The 22,419-nt window shown below is 41.3% G+C and overlaps 1 protein-coding gene across 2 annotated transcripts in view; it reads left to right on the top strand.

Annotated features, from left to right (window-relative positions):
- The first annotated feature begins 6,974 nt into the window (after nucleotides 1-6,974).
- The window catches only part of nos1apa (nitric oxide synthase 1 (neuronal) adaptor protein a), a 104,123-nt gene continuing 88,678 nt past the window's right edge, over nucleotides 6,975-22,419 (top strand). For both annotated transcript variants that reach the window (XM_076278626.1, XM_076278625.1), the window contains exons 1-2: nucleotides 6,975-7,487; nucleotides 7,788-7,859. In XM_076278626.1, the coding sequence (XP_076134741.1) occupies nucleotides 7,383-7,487; nucleotides 7,788-7,859 (177 nt within the window). In that variant the 5' untranslated portion in view covers nucleotides 6,975-7,382. The remainder of the gene's footprint in view (nucleotides 7,488-7,787; nucleotides 7,860-22,419) is intronic.

Below are 22,419 nucleotides of genomic sequence, written 5' to 3'. Positions count from 1 at the left end.
AAAACTGAATAGAAGGACGCATGAGAGTAATGTTGAGACAAAGCTATAGCATCCCTCTGTGGTATTGAGAGGTATCACACTCTAGACCAGATTAATCACTGGTGAGTTAAAGGCACATAAAAAGACTATAATGAATTCCTTACATTTACATGTATTCTATTTTTCAGTTTGCATGGGAGTTTACCTCATTCCTAGAATATAATCAAGTGCAGGGCATTGTATCATACAAAAAATGATCTACCTTCAGAATAGAACATTCTTGATATCATGGATCAAAAGTACGCCATTTGAATATGATATTTGTCATAGTGTAAAAAAATCCCTTGCTTGGCCACGTCAATAACCAACAATCAAGCTCCACACAACAAATGTAATACCATCAGCCTGTGCAAATGTTGATTTAAATTCAGCAGGGGAAACCTGGTCATATGTAGCCTAGAAATCTAGACGCACCCTAGCGGCGGCAAATTAATTTGCTCGGCCTGTACGTCTAGTAGCAAACCATAGGGATTTCTATTGGCTGACGCCGTGGACGTCATCCAATCACAGCGCTCTATTTTGTTAGAGAGTCTTAAGGCGGGCTTAACAGGATGACGACAGTCCTGCGAAGGTGGCTATGGTGAATGAAGAGCGGTTGTTTGAATCGGCGTTGGCAGCAACTTTGGAGGAGTTGGACTTGTGCTTTGCTTTGAAAGTTGAGCAACACAATGCACTTAAGTCATTCCTTTCGAAGAAGGATGTATTTGCCGTTTTGCCGACCGGATACGGTAAAAGTTTGATATATCATCTTTCCTCAGTTTACTTCCCCGTTCACTGTTTTCGTCACTCTGGCCACGTCATCCGGCTCTTTGTTCTGATTGGTCGTAGCGCTGGCCTATTGCATGCCTAGGCAGTTTGAAATACAATTCTCTGCCCGCCCCTTGGATTAAGCGAGGTGAATGGGTCGATTCCAGACTATACATTTCAATGATATAGGATGGCCCGCCAGGCTAGGTTATATGCATTAAATACAGAATCTATATGTGAACACAGAGACTAAGTAAGAGGAGTAGAGATAAGGAAAGTCTTCCATCATAAGATGAAGTGGTTGTATTATTCAGAGACTTCTGATAAGCATATTAATCACTTGGACTGTGCCCATACACACTCCCATCATCTAATCAACCGTGTGAAGACAGATAATCTGACATTCTAATATTGGAGTGGGGGCTGCTGCTTTCCTGTCATTGCACCATCCTTCACACTACGTCACCTTCACATCACTGCTGCACTGATGACACTCTGTGGCAAGTCTTTTGCATGATGATCATGGCACTATGAGCACTGGGATGTTTGAGAGCCCTGTGGTGGTGGCTGAAGACCAGAGAAGATGGACTTGTGTGTGCTTTCCATCATTCTGGTGAAAAAGGAAGATTTTGCTGGTCTGGCTGAATTCAGATCTAGTCTGAATTGTATGTCCTTCTTTATTTTGCCATGACTGTAGTGGCAGCCAGAAATAAAGGCTTGTTGCAACTGAAATTGCAAATCCAAAGAGAAAAGAATACAGACTTGTCAGTAGACATAACTGATTATTACACAACCTTCACCTCCAACACTTGTGGTTCTCTCTGCTCTTACTAATTACTTAACAATATAAAAAGTAAATTTGAGGTGACAGATGGCTTTTGTGTCAGCATCAATATGAGAAGATGGCAATGTTGGAACTTTAGTCCCTGACAGTGAGGACTGGATAGCATCTGATGTGCATTCCCACCACCTAGTGGCCAAGGGCTGGAGATGCAGGGCTTTCAACATTCATCCTTTTCTCCTGTTCCCTTTTTTACTATTTTTGCTGTAATAGGCCTTTACAAGCATCTGCACTGTGTCAACACATACAGAAGTCTCATATTCCCGAAATCCTTTTGATTTTACTTTAATCTGTTTGTACATAGGTTTAGAAATGCATGCTGTGGAACTTCAGGAATTCACTTACTGCTGTCTATTCATAGCAGACACTTAAAAGAGCTTCTTTATCATCCATTACCCTGACGTTGTTGCATGAAACAATATAATGGAAATGCTACACTCATTAAAGTTGCCTCCACGATGCCTCAAAGCATAGTTAAACATAGCGACACCCTCCCTATGTGTGTTTTCCCCTCTCCCTAGGGGTGGAAGCATCTTGCCTCTGCTGTATGTGTGCCCCACATTCATGGAGCAACTTCATGACTTATTGAGATTAAGCCAGCTGTCTGCTGGAAGACGGCTTATTATGAGGCTTTTAAGGACGGCCCCAGAGTGCCCAGCGCTGACCCACTGCCCTCCATTTAAACTCTCCCGCTTTCCTGAACTGATGTCGGTATGGGGTGGTTAAGTGTCTTTTGATTTAACTTGGAGTGACAGGCAAAAATGTGAATAAACTTTGAGTGTTTTTCTAGTTAATTAGCAGACATGTTGGAAATAGAGCTACATGATGTGGCTCGAAATTGGGAATTTGAAGAGTGCAATTAATGTCATTAAATGTACATCAATCCAATGTCAGTAGAACCATGTGGAATATACTGTATGAGTGAAAACATTATACACACTGAGGCTTAAAGTGCCCAAGTTGGATGATTATAAATATATATATGTCAAAACAACATAAGTTTTGGTGGTTCCCAGGCTCTGTGAACAGTGCACTGAGTCACAACGTTAATTAATGATCATTTGGTGAAAATGATAATGACAAATTTAAGAAGGATAAAGGAATGACAATAGCTGCACAGGATTAGCTGTATCATGGATGTAGCAAAGGGAGAGAGCAAGTCACCCCACCCGGCCTCAAACATGCAGTTTGACCACAACCCCAAAGAGCCAGGCTCGTTTGTATGGCAGTCAGAGCGCATACTCGACTGTAGAGACGGCACTCAGTCACACTGCCCTCCCCTTCGGGAAGCGTGCCATGTGCTGCACGCACACTGGCGTCCCTCACGCATCCGCCAGCCAAATTTCTTCCATCCCAGGGTGCCCCACACACTAGTGCTGTTATAATACAAACTGTTATAATACAAACTGTAACCAGTTTAAAATTGTGGAGCTGAACTACAGAACCTTTATCTTAAAACAGTCGCACATTCATAGCAGACTAACAAAATAATCAACAAAGTTAGAGACAAAATTGTGCCCTTTGACCCTCTGCAATTATACTCAAACACCCAAAAGGAGACCAGATTTAATGTCTTACATTAATGGATGTTGAAAGTGCTGCTATAGTATCACTTTCTTTTTGAAAGACTTTTAAAGAAATGCAAATGCAGTGAAAACACAGTTAGAACTGTGTAGTAAGCGGCAACATGCGAAATGGCTGCAGTATATGGCTGCAGTGTAATTCACTCTTTATTCTCTGTTTCATTCTTTAAAATCCTTCGCATTGCCGTGGGCAGTTCTGGCACAGACCACAGAACTAGTGCAGAGCATGGGCAACTAGCAATAACAATGAGTGTGTTTATCTGTCCTTCACATGACTATATGTAGCTTCAAAATGAATTTTAATATGATACACACCAATCGCCTTCGCAAACATTATCTCAGAAATGCTAATTTCCTGCAGAGAATTGCTTTTATGAAAGTGAAGATAGTTTGACAGCATCAGATGTCTCCACCTGAACATTCACTTGGGTGTACATACAAATGTGCTTACCAAGGTACATAAACCACCAGAGATCATAATCAGCATTAAAGGTAAACAAACACACTAGTCAACAGCGGAGATACTAGGCAAATTAAAATTATAATTTCCAATTACATCCATATAAGATATGTGGAGGAAAGGTGTTGTGGAGGAAATTCCTTGTGCTACTGACAGTAAGTCAGAGGAATTGTGGAGTTTCAAAGAGAGAGCATGCATCACACAACATCACAGCACCTTGCACAAGCAGCTTGTTCAATGAGAATTCCATTACCTCTAGTTAATACTGATGATTTTGGAGTCTGTCCCACATGGCACCTCTTTTGGTACCTGTTGCACTTCTTTTGCCATCATAAGCTATTGCTCCAGTGGTTCACACTTTACTGTAGATGGGGTGCAGGCCAAAGATTTTCTCAGAGGGTACATAAACCACCAGAGATCATAATCAGCATTAAAGGTAAACAAACACACTAGTCAACAGCGGAGATACTAGGCAAATTAAAATTATAATTTCCAATTACATCCATAAAAGATATTTGGAGGAAAGGTGTTGTGGAGGAAATTCCTTGTGCTACTGGTAGGAGATTTCTTCTCATCTCTTGAATTTCCTCTTGGGGATCAATAAAGTATCTATCTATCTGCCTATTTCAAGTTACACAGCATGACGTGAGATTCAACATCAATGCACAGTGTATAGTGGGCTTGTGGCAGTCGCAAACACGCCACATGTTATACCGGGGTTCTTGAAGGCCCTCCTTCAAGGTACAACATGAGCTGCCACAAAGGCCAGTCAACAACCAAGCCTATCCAAAATTACACTACGGGATGAAAGATACAACATTAACACACAATTTACGTTTATTTGACAGGGACAATGCACAATATATAATTGGGCCAGATTATAGCTACAAGGCTAATTTACATCTTGTCCAATTGGTTGGCTCTTCTTCACGGCACAACATGTGCTACCAGTAGCCTGAATGCCAAACCAAAGAACAGACACAGAAAAAAAAACATCACCGATAGAGCAACCTTAGTGAGCATTTCACTGGGGTTAACAAGCAGGCACCTTCCTTTATCAGTGTTTTGTGGAATTAAGCCCAGAAGGCTTACATAACGTGGCACCCCAAGCCATTTCCTAACTGCATTATTACAATCCTCTCATATATCCACCTCTGAAACAGCAATGTCATACACAGTCAAAGCCAATCTAAACATTTACCTCATACGAAATGTTTAGAACATGAACTAGTTGGTGAATATTTTTGCTTTGTTTCAGTATATTATACAGTAGAGTAATAACCTGCTTTAAAATGCAAATTAATCCAGTGAAGTACAGATGGCCAACATGAATATTTAAGTGCAGTGACTAAATATTGCCTCTCCATCGATTAACACAACAAAATTATCATAGAGCATAGAATAACATAGCCAAGCTGACAAATCAAGCAGAATTTGTTAGAGGAAGCTTCTTTTACATTGAGGATGGATAAAGACTAGCATACAATAAGTCAGAGGAATTGTGGAGTTTCAAAGAGAGAGCATGCATCACACAACATCACACCACCTTGCACAAGCAGCTTGTTCAATGAGAATTCCATTACCTCTAGTTAATACTGATGATTTTGGAGTCTGTCCCACATGGCACCTCTTTTGGTACCTGTTGCACTTCTTTTGCCATCATAAGCTATTGCTCCAGTGGTTCACACTTTACTGTAGATGGGGTGCAGGCCAAAGATTTTCTCAGAGGGTAATTTAATTCAAAACATGTTAAATTATAATTAGCAATATCTATCAGACATCCATAGATAGATCTGTGGCATTGGGCACGGCACACCATCTGTGACCAGCAGTACTTGAGTTCCAAACAAGTTCACGGACATGTCCAAAAACAGAAGGCCATGCACCACACAGCTCAGGGTTCCTGCTCCCCAATAGTTACCTGAGAAGACTAGGTCAGCAGATGCATTGACAATGATTAAGGTTTTTAAAACTGTGACAAGTATAGTCTATGACAAATGTTTTCTCTGTGGATAGGTCACTGACTGTTGAGAAATGGGACCATGAGGTACATTTGAAAAAAAAAAGGCTAGGAGGTACATTGAACATATCATAATCTACAGAAATATGTATTGATATGACCTCACATAAAAAAAAAAATCCAAATGTGCCTTACGATGTCAGTAACATGCTAGTGCAACCCCAGTAGCACGCTTATGGTTTCATTCCAACTTTGAAAATTTGTCTGCGACAGTGAAATCGTTTCAAAATCATTTGGTGTAAGGTATTACTGTGAGTGTCTGACAAAGCTGACAGTCGCATTGTTTTCACAAAATAAATAGAGTTTGTGGTGTTGCTGGAGAGCAGGGAGAGCCCAGTATGGGTTGGTAATTCATGTTAAAGCATATGCCTGTAAGCATGCAATAGATGATACATCAATGGGGGACTTGTTGATTGGAAAGAGCTGGAATTGCTTATAAATGTGCATGTGATATGTAGAAATATGCCTGATATCACTCAGTCAACCCAGATAGGACTCTGAACAACTGTGCACAATGTAAGCCTATATGTTCAGTACAGTAGGCCTACCTAATGTTTGTGTGTATGTGTGTAGACCTGGCCTGTGCCTCTATGGTTTTATGTGCCATGCCAAGGCAGAGTTTGCATTTTGTGGACACAGAGTTTGAATTTTGTAGGCCTAGAGATTTGGAATTGTGCTTGTTTTCACTTAAAAATGTTAATAGGTGCAATTTCAGGAATATCCACATAAATGGCCACTAGTTGGTGATATTGGGCCTATATTTTAAACTTATCATTTATCAGACTGATTGAGGAGTAGCCTATATCTAGCCTATCTACAGTAGCTAAGGCTACCCGCTTCGATGACACCATTGAACGTAAATCGTCTTCATTGCTTTAGTGGAATGATAAAAGGACACATTTGAGAGTAAAAACATAAAGCACTGATGTTGAAGTATAACTTACAACCTAATAGAAACTGAAGTTGGTTAGATAGACTGTTTTCTAGATTGATCCCTTGAGCAAGTAGGCTATATGCCTACTGTAAACTGTACAAGCCTGTGATTCGACAAGGAAACCATTAAATTAGGGAACAGGCACACTAAAACATCATGTAAAATGGGCTATTTCACACCTAGGCTACCACTAGGTGATGTCTTTAGATCATAGGTTCAAATGCAGAATTGTTTCTTCCCTTCTACAAACCAGTGATGTCGCTGTGTTCCAATGAAAACAGGTGGAATTCCCAGATTCGACCAATGACGCTCCCTTCCTACCAGTTCGTGCTCAGGAGTAGGCTATGCTTGCTCAGTCATGGCGCTACTGTGAAGTTCGACAATCGACACGGCTGAGTGTAAAAACACAGAATTTTCTTTCTGTAAGTGATTTCCTAAGAAATCTCTTTAAGCCACAGAGACGAGTTCTGCCCCAACAGATAGTTCAACGATTAAGGACTATTTTTGCGCTGGCTTAAAAAGAAAAAGAAAAAAAAAAGGATTTAACACAACGATCGTGACTACTTGCGAAAGGAAACGCTACAAAGTTGCTTTTCCTAGCTCCATGCAGGATGTTACAATTGTGACCTTACGAGGAAGCAGCGGGATGGACAACGGGAGTTAGAACGAGCACTTGGCGGATTGTTTTGGCGTTTTGTTGTCCTGTGTAACTGTATTGGTGTCTGCGTTTAGCTTGTTCATGCGCTTTCGATACGACCATGCCAGCGAAAACAAAGTATAATTTGGTTGATGATGGCCATGATTTGCGGATTCCTTTACACAACGAAGAAGCCTTTCAACATGGGATCAATTTTGAGGCAAAGGTAAGTAACAGAGAACCTAGGCTAGGGTAGCCCATGTAACCGTGGATTTCGAGGTGTAGAAGTGTTATCTTAATCTCATGAACGTAAAGTGTAACTTTCATTGTGTGTATCTAGTCCTTCATCGTCTTTAAACAGTTTTAGTTTGGATTTAAACATTCAATTAAAAGTTGGAGCTTTGTCTAGGCTGGTTTCATTGCTCTTGTGTAGGCTATACTTTGGCGATAACAAGGCTATGTTAAAATATGCATGTCGATCAGAAAGTCGTGGCCTAACTATCGCTTCGCTTTCTTTTATTATTAGTATATCGGTAGTCTGGATGTGTCGCGACCAAACAGCAGAGTGGAGATCGTTGCTGCAATGAGGAGAATACGGGTGAGTAGTATGATATATTCCCTCTTACCGGAGCCTAGTGCTCGCTGTACATGTTTTGTGTCAACATAGACCCAGTTCCTTATACAGAAAGTCAGAAGTGGTGTGAACATCTCCATGTGGGTGGTCCTGCCTTGAGGCCAGGATTGATCTGTGAAACGCTTTGGAGGATTGATTTGTAGCTATAACACTTCGAGAAAAAGAAAGTGGTCACTTCACTCTGAGTTGGACATTTGTTTTAAAATCAAAATGTGTCTGGCCGGAGGGTATAGTAGGCTAACGGTCTCAACCACAATAGTTAAAATTAGCCAATACAGTAGCCTAGGCTATAAACTATCAGAATTTGCATAAGTCTTAACTTTAAGAAGGATTTTGGCTCCGGTGATTCAATTGTGCTCGTTAAACTGACCCACATAATTGCCAGATATTTAGTTTTGACAAAAAGCTGGCCTAGCTCATTTTGAGTTTCAATTTGAGTGTGCTTCAATTCGACATCTCGGTATCCTATTTTTATGCAAACATGTTCGCGTTCTATCATTATGATTCATGCGCTCAGGAAACACCATCGATCTCTTCGAATTATTTTTTCACAAATAATTCTCAAATGTTGGACTGCTAGTTGGTTAATTTTAGGCTGCTAGGCCTACTACTTTGCCTGTCAGTATTTTCTGATTTGATTGTTCTTTAAGGGGTCACGTCAGAAAGTGAAAATGTGACTAATCTTTGAAAATGTGTAATCTGACAGAACCATAATCTTAGAAAATGTGTAATCTGACCGAACCATATAATGCCCAGAGAGAGACTCAGATCTGCAGACCTTTGCATTTTTATCACAGCATCACATTAGGCACAAATTATCCTATTAACCTGTTCAATGTGCTAGACCCCCTGCCAACATTTGGCTGCTGTTATTTGTGGCAAGGAGGAAACCATTTTGCATGTTTGTTGTGTTTCAGCAGTAGGTGATAGTCAGATGTCAGTTATGATTATGGTATTTAGACACTTTTGTCCAAAACGACATACAAGTTATGGTTCCATGAAAACAAAACATTTTAGATGCAATGCTTTCAAGTCAAAATGTATTATTATTGTATTGCTGCAGAGCATGTGCTCTTCCCTTTTAAATGACTTGTCCAATTGGCTGGAGATTGAATATTGTGACCGATGCATGTTTTCAATACACTTAGAAAGAATACGATGTGCATTACCTGATGGAGGTATTAAAATATTAAAATGTGATCCATATTTTTTGGCACAAACACCTGGATTTTTTATTTATTTGCTATACTTGGCTACCTCTGGTCTCAGATCATTAGGCACTCTTCACCCTCCCATGCTTGACCCAGAGGAGCTTGCTCAGACCTCGGCTTGTGTCTTTGTAATGCAGGCACAGCTCCTGTAGATCCTCTTTGTTTACGGATAGCTACTGAGGGCCACTCTCGCCCTCTCTCTCCTCTGTTTCAGTGTGGTGGGGTTGGGCTTTCCTTTTCTTTTTTTTCTTTACAATGCACTGTGGGCTGTGAGGAGATTGGCCAGCACACACACACTCAGATGACTCCGACTTACAAATATGTCTTCCAGAGTCGAGGTCCATACTACAAAGCGAGGTTACTGTCTTATCTGAGTAACTTCAGGAATACCAAAGTTACTGATCTCAAAAGAGCACATAACTTTCAAAACAATACTGATAATGACTCTTTTAGAGATCAGTGGTTACTCCTGAAGTGACCAGGACAAGCCAGTCATTTGTTGTGCACCCCTCTGCTGCTCAGCCTCATTGGAGATGTTCTTTCGTGGAGCAACTACTTTGAAGGAGCTATCCCTCAAAGATACAGGAAGCTTTACTGGGAGCAGCTGCTGTCAGCGCTGATGTTTTCTAAAACAACACTGGTATATCATCTGAAGCACTTCAATATGAATTGCCAGAACTAAACTGAAGCAAGTACGACATTGGACAACCTTACATGGAGCAGGGCCTGTTTTCTCACTCTGCTAAAAGTTGCAGACTGGATTCAGGGCCTTGGCTCCTCATAATCTTACCAAGAAGCTTCAGGCAGTGCCTAGGCTCTAGGGTTCCTCTCCCACGATCGCTGGCATTTTTTCACACTCTGAATTCATGCCAGATAGATTTTACAGGGCAGAGGAGGATTTCAGTGATATCGGTGTAGGAGTCATAATGACACTGAGTCTGCTGGGATTGGAACATGATGTTTAGTTAAGCGCTTTCTATATCTGCTTGTGGGAAGTAGCTATACATCTTTGCCAGGCTAAACCACAAGATCGTCTGATCTGTCTTGTTTTAAAGATAAGGAGCTGTTTTAATCCAAATCTACGCTGGCATGCTTTGTCATTGATGTAGGTTTCAGGTCACTCTCCCGTGCGTTCTGTCTGGTTGCACATCTTCAGCTCATGATTTCCATTCATACTGTTCCATTGCCCTAATGACAAAGCACTGAAATTCAACTTCATTGTTGTTTATTCACCAGGAGGATATCACCTTGCTCTTTGTTTTAATTGTGGAGATGTAGGCCTACTCAGAATCTCTGTACAGTGGTGAAATTTTGTGATGCTAATTTGATTCACAATGGTCTGAGAAGAGAATGTTTTTAGTCCTGCTATAAAAAATAGAGAGCGTGTGAAGAAAGGATGCTCTGAATAGAGGAATTACATATAATGGCATTCTAAGTGCACACGGTTATACTCACGGTGTCAAAAATATACCTCTTATACCTGACTTGCTGTACAGTTAGCTTCTTGAGCTGTTCTGCTTATAGGTGATTAGAGAAAAATGAAGAACTACAAAAAACCTCCTTTTGCCTGTTTTCATGGGTCAGTCAGATGGTCATCCTTTGGGCAGCCTGTATTTGGTGGGGTGATACAGAGTGTTAAGATGACCTTTTATTTGTAAATATTTACAATGTAACTTAAATATTACTTTCACAGTCTATACAAAACTACTTGTCATGTCCCCTGGGCAACCACACAGCCCCCTTCCCCCTCCCCTTCCCTATGGTGTCTTGAATGCTGGCTTCAGCTCCTGCTTTCCTTCCAGGATTTTCCAGTTCGCCTTTTGTAATCCTTTTGTAGCAAATTAACCGTGGTGCATTAATTCAGGCAGCATTTGGACTTTGTTAATAGCCTGTGTTGGTCGGCCTGTTTGGGGTGGCTGTGATGCACAGCTCCAATTTATTTGATCACAAAGTCCAATTAAAGCTGGCTTGTTTATACTGACCTGTCTGATTGACATGTACAAGGTACAACTTTGGACGTGGGCCAGAGGAGGTAGTGCATGCATCATGCAAGTCTCCAAGAAGGAAGGTGGCCTAGGCCTCATTTGTTTTGCTCACGACAGCACTACACTGCAGAGAGTGGAGAATATACAGCGCCAGCTGTGCAGACACCTTCAGTGGCCCCATTTAAGGCTTTTAGACACGTTTATGCAGCCCAGCATACTCTCATCTCCATGATGCTTCTAAAAGGGAGCTATAGGCTAGCTGGTGTAACCCACTTGCTAAGCTAGGCTAACAGTGTCACGCTGGGTTATTGCACGCATAGAGAAGAAAAGGATGGCAAATAAGTCAATTTCCCAAAAAGTTGGCGTGTTCCATTAAATGTCAAAGTAGCTTGGCATCTTGGCTGTGTGCACAGGACCTTACTGCCCATGGTGAAAATAAACTTCACACAATTAGTCTGATTAGTATGAGTGTTTTAATTTAGTTTTGACATTAATCCTGAGGGTTCATGCAATTGCGTTTCCCCCAAAATTCCAGCACGAGTCATTGCCTGGTCTTTAGAGGTTAACGTTTTTACTTGTAACCTCTGTAGGGATTCTCCACATAATCAAGCCCTAAATTCATTAGCAGTATATTGGAGTCTGTGAAACCAGCCTGCCAATGGCCAGAGGTTAATATTTAACATGCTCTGTTTATCCAAACACAGCCTGTGGTTACCACTTGAATTTCTGAACCCGCATCTCTTTTAACTAGACAGCCTAGCCTTTAGCTTCATTTGTTCCATTTGACATTTACTCATGTTATGTATTTCTCACTCAATATTTCTCACACAATGCTTCCAAACATGGCCGGATCTAGAATAGGGCTGGGAGGGGCAATGCCCCCCCAAATATTTCTTCTGCCCCACCGAATTGCTCAATTTTATTTGACAGCTATTGAATCTGCCAATCACACTTTTTTAATTTGCCCCGAATGTATATTATTACTGTTATGAATACTCTTTTACACAGTGGAGAAAGTGACAGGGCACGGCAAGAAAGCAAGTGCGTCCAAATTCACCCATTCTTTGCTGAACTACTCCTGAAGTAGCCTACTCGTCATACAGATATCCCATGTATCACATCACAGGAAATAACTTTTTCTCAGCTTTTAAACGATGTTAGCCACTAGTTGTTGTGGTAAACGGTTTGTGAGAAAAGTAACTTTAATTTAATCATTACATTTGGCGCCCATCTCCCTACCCATTCATCTCGGTGGAATACTTCACAAACTTTTCCCTAGACACACGACAAACCATATATCAGAAGAAACAGCAGACCTTACCGAACACAAAAGTGTAACGCATTCCCCTGTATAGTTAGCCATTCCAGAGTAATCCGGTTTTACATTTGCAGCAATGTCTTAATGCATGTCTCCAACTTTGGGCTTCAGGTTTCACAGTGTGTTTAAATAGTTCAATACATGATTTCATAACAGGCCAAATACAAAATAAATGTTACAAATATCGCCTAGATATCTGTAAATATTAAAATCAGCTCACTAAGAGTTTGTCAAAGTAGCCTTAATGATCACAAAATGGTAAACATGCCGGTAGACTATTTGAGGTTCTTAAAGCTGAACTGCTTTGTTCAATAGGCTACATGATTTCATAACAGGCCAAATAGAAAATAATGTTAAATATAGCCTAGATATCTGTAAATATTAAAATCAGTTCTATGATTTACAGTTCTATGTAATGTCATGTTTCATGTTCTGTTTCATACCTTGATGCAGGTCTACTGCTGTGAATAGGCTAAATATAACTTTTATCATTTGTATGTAGCTTATAGCCTACTATATAGTTAACTTTGGCCTTGGTGCCCTGACGTGTGGCCTTTGTGCCCAGCACCAAATATGCTCAACTGAAGGCCAGGTGGCCTGCTCTTAAAATTATGAAATTCCAAGCCTGGTTATAAGCATATAGCGTTTGACACTCAGTGTGCTTTTAACATCAGGCAACTTATTAAACTGGACCTTTTCGCCTACAAACTCACGGTTCCTCTACATCTTCAGTTAACTCCAGACAGTAAAATAAACTCTCAGGCTTGCGGCTTCAGGTTTAGCGGCTTTCGTTATATGACATCAGCCCCCAACAAAGGAAATAGGTAAACACAATGTGTTGATTGCGTTAATATTTTTTAACGCATTATGTATTTCAAAATGAATCGCAGCGCAACGCATTAATTTTGAGAGCCTTAGTTTAGAGTAATATAAATGAAATATAAATATGTGCAGTGTTCCTATTAGCAGATACCTTTGCAGGATAAATATGGCTATGTAATATGAACAATGTATTAACAACATGTACCACTATTTTACATGATTTTAAGGTGAAAAGTAAGGCATTTGTAGGTGAAACTGAGCGGTTTTGTTGCGTAGTGTAAATGGTGTGTGCGCGGGGGGGGGGGGCATGGCCTGCAACCATGCCTTCTCTACTACGCTGCCAGAGTGCATGGCAAGTAGAACCAAAACACAGTCCAGCCTCTTCCCCCATTTGCAATATTAACTGGAATCTTCTCATCACCCCAGGGCTATGCCCCTTCTCTCTGGGGTCTCTTTGGTCTCGTTGCTCTCTTGCCTGGTGAAGCAAGTAATTTTCCACTCAATGGGCTGATCTGGCTGTGGTTGATTTATGGATTTTATTTCTCAGAAAACATCCCTTTTGACAGGCCAAGCTGTAACTAATGGAGATGCTGCCCTAATTTGATCCGGCTTTTTAATTAACGTCTGCTCCAGCGTGAAAATATAACTCATTCTCTGTTCTCCTCCTCACTGGAGTGTGTGAAATAACCCCAAGATAAATATCCACAAGTCAGGCCTCTGGTGTATTCAGTTTTATGTAAGGAGAGAGAGGGTAATAATGCCCTTCCAGCCAAGATATCACTTAATAAATGAAAGGGTACAAATGTTCTCTTAAACCTTGGTGAGATCTATGGCTTCTTAATTGGAATGCATTCAACTACTCGGAACACTCAAAAAAGCAGAAATGTTGCATGTCTCTGTCTCATGCCTCTGACAGAATGTACAGTCAAAGCTACTGTGCAAGTTGACGTAGTAATCAGCATATTTATTATCTTCTAAGACATGGCAGTACATGAAAATGACTGACAGCAGAAAGTCTTATCTTGAGGAGAAGCTGACAAACCAGGCCGCCAGTAGAGCCCAGTGGTTGTTTTCTTGCTAGGAAACCTTACCCTGGGTGAAAAATCGGAATCTTATCAAGACCGCAGGTTGGAAAGACTGACAGCTGGCATCACCCAAATTGGTGCCGGCACGCACTTCATGGGGTGGCATGGCTACAGTGAATGGAGAAATCCCATGGGCATGCATAACTGGCAGGTCTCTAGTGGGTAGAAAGGGAAGTAATAAAATGGCATGAAGAAAGTGAGCCAGGCCCTGTGACATTAATCATCTAGTTGGGGCGTTATGAGGAGTCTGTGGAGTTTTCATCTTTCATCCACATTTGTTTGTCATTTGTTGGTGTGATAATGATCTTTATTTTGCTGGCCTTTAATAAGATTAGCTCTATCTTTATACACCCACCATGCTTGTTACGACTTCTTAATCAGAGCAAATATCAAGGCAGGTTTAGTTCAGAGCTTGGGGGTAGTCCTCATGACTTTGAAATAATGAAGGCAATTAAAAAGCCCCCCTAGAATGCATCACAATCTCTCAGCATGGGTGCTTGCCATCATAAAACAATCTATGCCCTCAGTTACCGGAAAAACATATCTGTAGTTCAGTGACTCAGTCACTGTGCCAGAGTTTCACCCCGACAGTAAGAAATGTGAATTTACCTTTCTTAATACATTCAACTTTGAAGTTGTGTGAAATTGCAAGACATGGATTGCAACTGGCTCTGTCACACTTGCACTGAATGATGAATAAGATGTTTCTTTTCCTCAGCGGAGTTCATTCTCTCTCCTCTCTGTTATGGTATTGGGTTATTGATCTCCATAACACATAGCAGATGTGTTATTTATAAGTATTACCTTGGGCATGGCAGCCGTTCTGGGAGAACTCTTCTGTGCTTCTCACCATAGGTCAGTGGATGTGAGAGAATGGGTTCTAAAAAGTCTGTAATGTTCCTGTAGCATAGTGGCGGTGTTGTATTTGATAGTTAACAGCTTAGGTAAATCTTAACAAAAGAATTGCATAAAAGGCAAGCCAAACTGCTGGCATGAATGGCACTTAGTGAATGTGGAGGTGGATGCCTTGGATTAGCATGGTCTGCAGGGTGTTGTGTTACATTATTAGTAGGCTGTGTAAGCTGCTGAAGGGTCTGTATGGAGGAGCTGTTCTCCTCAGCCGCTCTCCTCTTGTTGCCCTGGTCTGTCCATCATACATTTCCCATGCTCTTTATTTCTTTTCTCTTTTCAGCCTAGTTTTTCATTAAAAAAATCGGTCCATAGTCTTCATATACACTATTTCTAGGAAATCCATCTGCCACGACTGTAGTGAACGCAGTGAAGTGTACTGTATGCCAGGAAAACTGAGCACAGCTGAGCGTGGATATCTTTCTCCTGACCATAATATTATATTTCAGGTTGTAAGACTTAGATTTATGTCTCTATCAAAATTTCCAGACATGTCTGAGTCTGACCATTTCTTCCAAAGGTATTCTGAATTATAGGGTTGATTCTCACTATAATATAATGTGGTGTAATGATGGGGGTGGGAATGGGAGAGCACCTCTCATTTATTTTGGAAAGCTTTCGTTCTAGATCTGGACAAGGGGACAAGTGCTGTGAGAATCATGTTCTTTGATTTCTCTAGCGCCTTTAACACCATTCAGCCTGTCAGATTGAGAGACAAGCTTGTGCAGATGGGGGTTGGTGCTGACCTGGTATTCTGGATAACAAACTACCTGACGGAGAGACCACAGTTCATCAGGCTGAAGGACAGCTTCTCAGATACTGTGATCAGCAGCACCTCAGGGGACTGTGCTTTCACTGTTCCTGTTCACCCTGTACACTTCTGACTTCAGCTACAGCTCTGAGTCATGCCACATGCAGAAGTTTTCGGACAACACTGCAATTGTGGGGTGTATCAGGGATGGACAGGAGGACGAATACAGGAACGTGGTGTATGACTTTGTGGCATTCAGCTGCAGAATCTGGCTGAGCCTGCACCATTGCACAAAGACCAAGGAGTTAGTGGTGGACTTCAGGAGATCTAAGTTACATATGCTACCAGTCTCCATTGAAGGGGTCAATGAGGTGGTTGGCACATATAAGTACCTGGGGGTACACATGGACAATAAACTGGACTGGTCAGCCGACACAGATGTGCTGCATCGGAAAGGGCAGAGTCGGCTTTTCTTCCTGAGGAGGCTGTGGTCATTCAATGTCTGCAGTAAGCTCCTCTGGATGTTTTACCAGTCAGTCATTGCCAGTGTCCTTTTTTATGCTGTGGTGTGCTCCCAGCAGCATCAAGAAGAGAGATGCTGAGCGACTGAACAGGCTGGTAAGGAAAGCTGGCTCTGTTGTTGCCATTGAGCTGGAGTCACCTACAACAACTGCAGAGAAACGGACCATGAGTAGAATGCTGGTGATCATGGACAATGACCGCCACCCCTACACAGCACGTTCATTAATACCACACAAAAGGGTTGGGGAGAAATGGACTTTACAGCATGAGCCTGTCTCTCTCAGGCCCTACCATTATGTAACTTTGTCTGCTGTACACCTGACTGTCTATAGGCTATATTAGCCCTCCTGCACAATCTGGTCTGTGGTCATAACATCTTATAACGTATTCCCTGTTATATATTGTTCCTAAAGTATATTATTTCTTTCTTATTTGTCAAGCAATTATGTTTACATTCTTATCTTTTCATAGTCATAGTTAATATTTAATAATAAGCAAGCTATTGCACTGTTCAATCCCGGCACTGTTCACTTGTGCTCTACCACCATTGCACACACTCTACCATAGCACCTTATCATGGTCATTGCATCACATGGTCAGTCCATACCAGGCCTTTAATAATAAGACAGTTTCTTAATGATTGAGATGTGTTGGATGTGTTCTGAGACTTAAACAGAGCCTTCATATAAGCCACAGGTGGTGCCATGTTTCAATCAATGGACATATGTGTACATGGAATATTGTACAGCAGAAAGTTACTTTGAAACTTGCAACAGTTTTCTCTCAAGGCCACTGACTGGTCATGACTCACTCACCCCTCTGCTTGATGAATGAGCATGCACTGAATACTGTACTTCGGGAACATAAAAGCATGACTTGTGAGGTAGATGGCTGACCAGCATAACTGAGGATTAAGTCCCTGTTCAGCGAGCACCTTGTCATCACGGATCAGCCCAGGCACTGACACGGTCAACATCAAAGCCGTGCAGCAGGTGCTGTTAAAAAAAAAAAAACAGTTACCTCACGCTCTCCCAACCGCACTTGTCCACCACTAATGACACATCCATTACACACTCTAACCTCATCTCTGTCTGCTGCCCACGTAGTGGGAGACTTCTGAGTCTTCCAGAAGTCATCAACAGAAAAATATAAGTTAAAAGATGCTGTACGTGCATAACCTTGCACACCTCTTGTCAGCACTCTGCTGAACCTTTTTCCCCAGTCTTACCTCCTGCAGGGTTTAAGCACACAGGGTCAAAATGTCCCTCCAGGAGCAAGAAAAGCAAGCTTAATTGTGTTGACAACCCACTGCACCTTACCGTTGTCCACCATGACTAGAAAATGCATCTGTAGCACCATATCCGTGATGCATCTCTGTCATTACAGAATCTCTCTCTCTCTCTCTCTCTCTCTCTCTCTCATGCTCTTCAAATCCAGTGCTGGCAGGCCTGGTGCTGTGGAGGAGGCGGCGCTGAGGTTCTCTCACGCTCTGCTCCCATCTCTCTCCCAGGCTGGCAGGACCTCACAGTGTCAGAGGGAGCCCGGGTCCGGTGATTGATCGCCTCCCATGCTGTCTCGGTTTCATGATGGGAGAGAGGGGCCTTTAATTTGTAATGGTTCTGGCCAGCCATATTAGCATGGTGGCCATCCATCATCACAGTAATGCGTCTTCTCCCTCTGCCTGAAAGGGAGTTCCTATATGCGTGTAGGTGTTTTTGGAATGATTGGCACATTAAATGCAGGAAAGTTCGCTATAAATATATTTATATTCAATTCAATCAATATTCACTCTCTGTTGATTTACTTGGAAGTCAGCTGCAAAAAAAGTTAGCCTTCAGGTTTGGCACTGTACTTTCTATTATGATTATGTTGCATTGCATCCAACTTCACGTCATTTCTGCTCTCATATAATTTTGTAGTTGCCTTTAGTGTACCTGCTCATGTGTAGTCCTTAGAGAAATTATCCCTCATAAGCATAGCTCTCACTTGGCACACAAATTGCTGAGAATCATTTAATTTAATGTAATGCTTTGACACATCCAATTACGCTACACAGTTCTGTTCTACACCCATAGCTGCAACAGAGGCTTGTCAATGTTTATTGCTCCACACATTAATGATTTTTAGCCTTGTGGCCTTTTTGGAAAAAAATATGTTATTTTCCCATGTGAATAGGAAAATGTATTGGATTGACCATCCATGGTATACTGAGTGTATGCACTTAAAATCAAATTATATAGCCATACATTCTGAAGCAGAATCAAAACTGTGCCTGTGTGAAGAATGCTGCCAAATGTTCATCAGATAGGCAGACCAAGGCTACAGTACTTTGTATTTGCTGTCCGGGCACTTTTGAAGTTGTGCAGATCATTTGGAGTTAGAATTCAACTTGTATAATTAGAAGTTTCTGAACGGCCTTATACTGGTTTGATAAATGAGTAGCCCTGAATAATGTATTGAGACACCCTGACTCTTGCCTTTTAATCTTCAGTGATTTTTGTTCTGTTTCATTGTGACTGTACTTGGTGAAATATACTGCTGGATGCATGACGAGGGTAACTAAAGAGCCATTAAAAGGTCTTACTGCACTGAAAATGTCCAGAAATATTAAAGTCTCAAAGTACCAAGTTTCTTTAACTCAAGAAACCATAAGAGAAGAAGACAGACTTGATCGCTTTTCCAGCTCTCTCACTTAGCTTGTTAGATTGCTGTTTCCGCACAAGGCCAAAATGGAATGCCTGCTTCTTAGACTCAGGGGGGTGATGGTTTGTAGCAGCATCAAAGATGTAACAGCATAAATGATATTAAAGCAGAGGGGTCGAGGGCTCAGAACACATGCAGGCACTCTCACCAACATCCCCTTCCCAGAGCCTTTCGTACACCCCCCACTCCCAACCCCTGACCCATCTGTTAGTACGGCAGTTTGCGAGGATGGCTGTTTTTTCCACTACATGCAGACGGGATTGGTTACAGGAAGGGTTTACCGAGAGAGGAAGTGGGAGAACAATAATGGAACTCAGTTACCAGGGTGAAGGCATAGATACAGGCACACATAAACACGCACACACACACACACACACACACACACAGGGAAAGAGAGAGAGGAAGAGCGAGTGAGAGAGCCGCAGTCTCGGATGTGCAACATAAAATTATCTGGCCAGCTCAGGAAGGAAAAAGTATGAAGACATACCCATAGCTCCAACATTAGCCCCTACTTTGAAACTAGTTCTCTGATTGATTACCAATGCTTGGACCACATCAGCCAGCTATGTTGTATATGCTAAATGTCTTGTTTGAGTGATTCAAGAATGTGAATTAATTGTCAATGAAATGGCACAGATTGCTGAGTTCTTTCCATCTTGGGAGAATTCATTGTTATCACAATAGCGGACTATGCAGTCTTCAGAAATGCCCTTCTGCTGTTTTCTGTCCATAACTCAGCAGTCATTGGATTTGGATACTGGGTTAGCCCTGTCTGTGAGGTCAAAGTGATTATTTCCCTCAAAAGGAAGTAATTATTAGTAATTAGTCAGAATGAGGGATTATTTTAATGCCAGTAGATATTATGTCTGATCTGGACAAGCTGGCCACCTGCTGTTACCTCCTATGATACTCCGCTCCACATTGCAGAGGAGGTAATGTGAGGTTATTCTAGTGTCGGTGGTGCTGAAACTGACCACTTTAGACAAGATAGAGGGGCAGAAGTTTAAATCAGTGGACTAATGAGACCCTGAGTGTAACCATGTAGCAACAGGTGTGGAGCCTCATTGTTCTTAGTTGATGACTTGTCTTCGCCTGGGAGTACTTTAAAACTTCATAATGACAGCTGGGCCCTTTACTCCTTATCACTTTGCCAGCTCAACATTAATGAGGGATTAACAACAGCTAGCACTGTAAAACAATGCACTCAGCTTTTCCCCCTTCCGTCCATGGTATTCTTGAATGGCCTCATAAGATTGGATTCAGGAAAGAAAAATACCTCAGACGCTCCAGTGTAGACTTGTAGTCTTTCCCTTAGGTTGCAGGCGGTGGCCCAGTTGGTACAGAGCTGAAGGCATGAGTAGTATTACTAAGCTAATATTGGAGGAGGGGTGGATGATGTTCATGGCTCACATGTTGTGTAGATAAGGCTGGGATATAATGGCAGGACTGTGTTTACTGTCCTGTTGTGTTATTCTTGAATGTCCTATCCTGCACGTGTCCTGTTGTGTTGTTTTAGATAGGCTTGGTTGTTGATTGGCCCCTGTGAATATTGTGCCGTTAAAGAGTAGCCTGTACAGATCTCGGGTAAAACATGCAATGTGTTTACGCCTGGCATAAGCCAATTTTGCATGGTCGTTGGTTCTAGAATCTTGCTGTGTGCGTGTGTGGGTTGTTGGTGGGACACTGTGGGAAACCCCCTATCTATAACACAAGTGATTTAACACCTTTCCTGTGCATATCTGAAATTATCTTTTATAGGACTCACATGGAAATTATACTCAGATAATGCAAATGACTATTATGGTGGAATTTGTTTGGATTTGAGGATTTCCCTATACTTTCCTCAATACAATCCCAAGTTCCTTATCCTTGGTTTGTGCTTTCGATGCCTCACACGTCCCAGAAGTTGTTTGTTGTCAAAGACTCGGTCAGGGGCATACCTGTAGAGCTTGTTCTATCTGCTTTGAGTGATCACTGACATTGTACTGTTGCAACTTAAGGCTGTAAGAGAGACTGACAAGTAAGGGGTTCCGTAGTGAATTGTTGACAAGTTCATGTAATTTCATTGGACTGACATTGATCTCTGTTACACATGCCTTTGAGGCATCCTTTTTTCATTTTTTAAGGTGGTTAATTGCTATGCTGCCAGTGAGCTAATAGATTTTTCTAAATTACCCTCACCCAAAAAAATTGAGCATCTATACAGTCTTTGGGAATAGTCTCTGTTTATGACATGCCAATCATTTTTCATCTTGTTAACTTTTATGATTGTTACCATCTGGGCGTAATTGTCATATTTTTCCAACAAATATGGTTCCCTTTATGCGTTCTCCTTGTTTTAACTTGAAAATAAATGTTATATACAGTCATGCTGGTCATTCATTTTAGCTCAGAAGAGATTATTTTATTTCAAACCTGAGTGTATGTTCAGAACTATGCACCTTAATTTTATGTTCATGTAGAAATGTAATGTGTTGTAGATGCTGCTCTTTCTCAGACAAATTAGATACGTTCACAAAATTGTACAAATTCCACCCTGTTTGAAGGTGTTTCTTGATAACCACTAACTGGTTTCTCATGTCTTAGTGTCTTAGTGTCCCTGACAGTTCCTCTCAGATTGGTGACTCATTGTTTGCCTTCATAATAGTTTTACCCGGATAATCACCTTACCATGCGGTCTGCTGTCTAGTCAGAGGGGTGTGAACAAAAGAAAACATGTCACGGAAACTCTGTTAATCAGTGGTTTACACAGAACCAGCTTATTCCACGCTGTTCCGTTGTGATATAACTGACTTCTATATACCTGCTATCAATATCTTAATACCTATATAATAATCGTTTATTATTTGATTGGCATTTTATTGCCATACCCTGTATTAGTGTTGTCACGATACCAAAATTATGACTTCGATACGATACCTGCCATAAATATCACGATGCTCGATACTAAAACGATACTACGGCGAAATCCTAAGATATCTGGAGAAAAAAAGGACTCATACCTCCTCCAAGTGTATTGAGTCATTTGTGTTGAATTTGGTGCACTTTTGTGTGTAGGTCAATTCTGGGTTCTAAATTTCTAAACTTCCTACATAATTATTATTTTTTATAGTCAGTAAAGTAGTAGGGCTACTTTCTGTGATTAAGTCCTTTATTGTTTGTTATAGTTAATTTACATTGTGTTGTGTTTTGGCAATAAAGTAGCTTTAAATAGCCAA

Source organism: Alosa pseudoharengus, unplaced genomic scaffold (genome assembly GCF_046254945.1).
Source record: "Alosa pseudoharengus isolate Yale_2024_CS ecotype anadromous, Long Island Sound unplaced genomic scaffold, YU_APseudo_1.1 YU_APseudo_1.1_scf_11, whole genome shotgun sequence".
In the NCBI taxonomy this organism is placed as follows: domain Eukaryota; kingdom Metazoa; phylum Chordata; class Actinopteri; order Clupeiformes; family Clupeidae; genus Alosa; species Alosa pseudoharengus.
The sequence above is the reverse complement of the archived record's forward strand: the minus strand, read 5'-3'. Positions and strand labels throughout refer to the sequence as shown.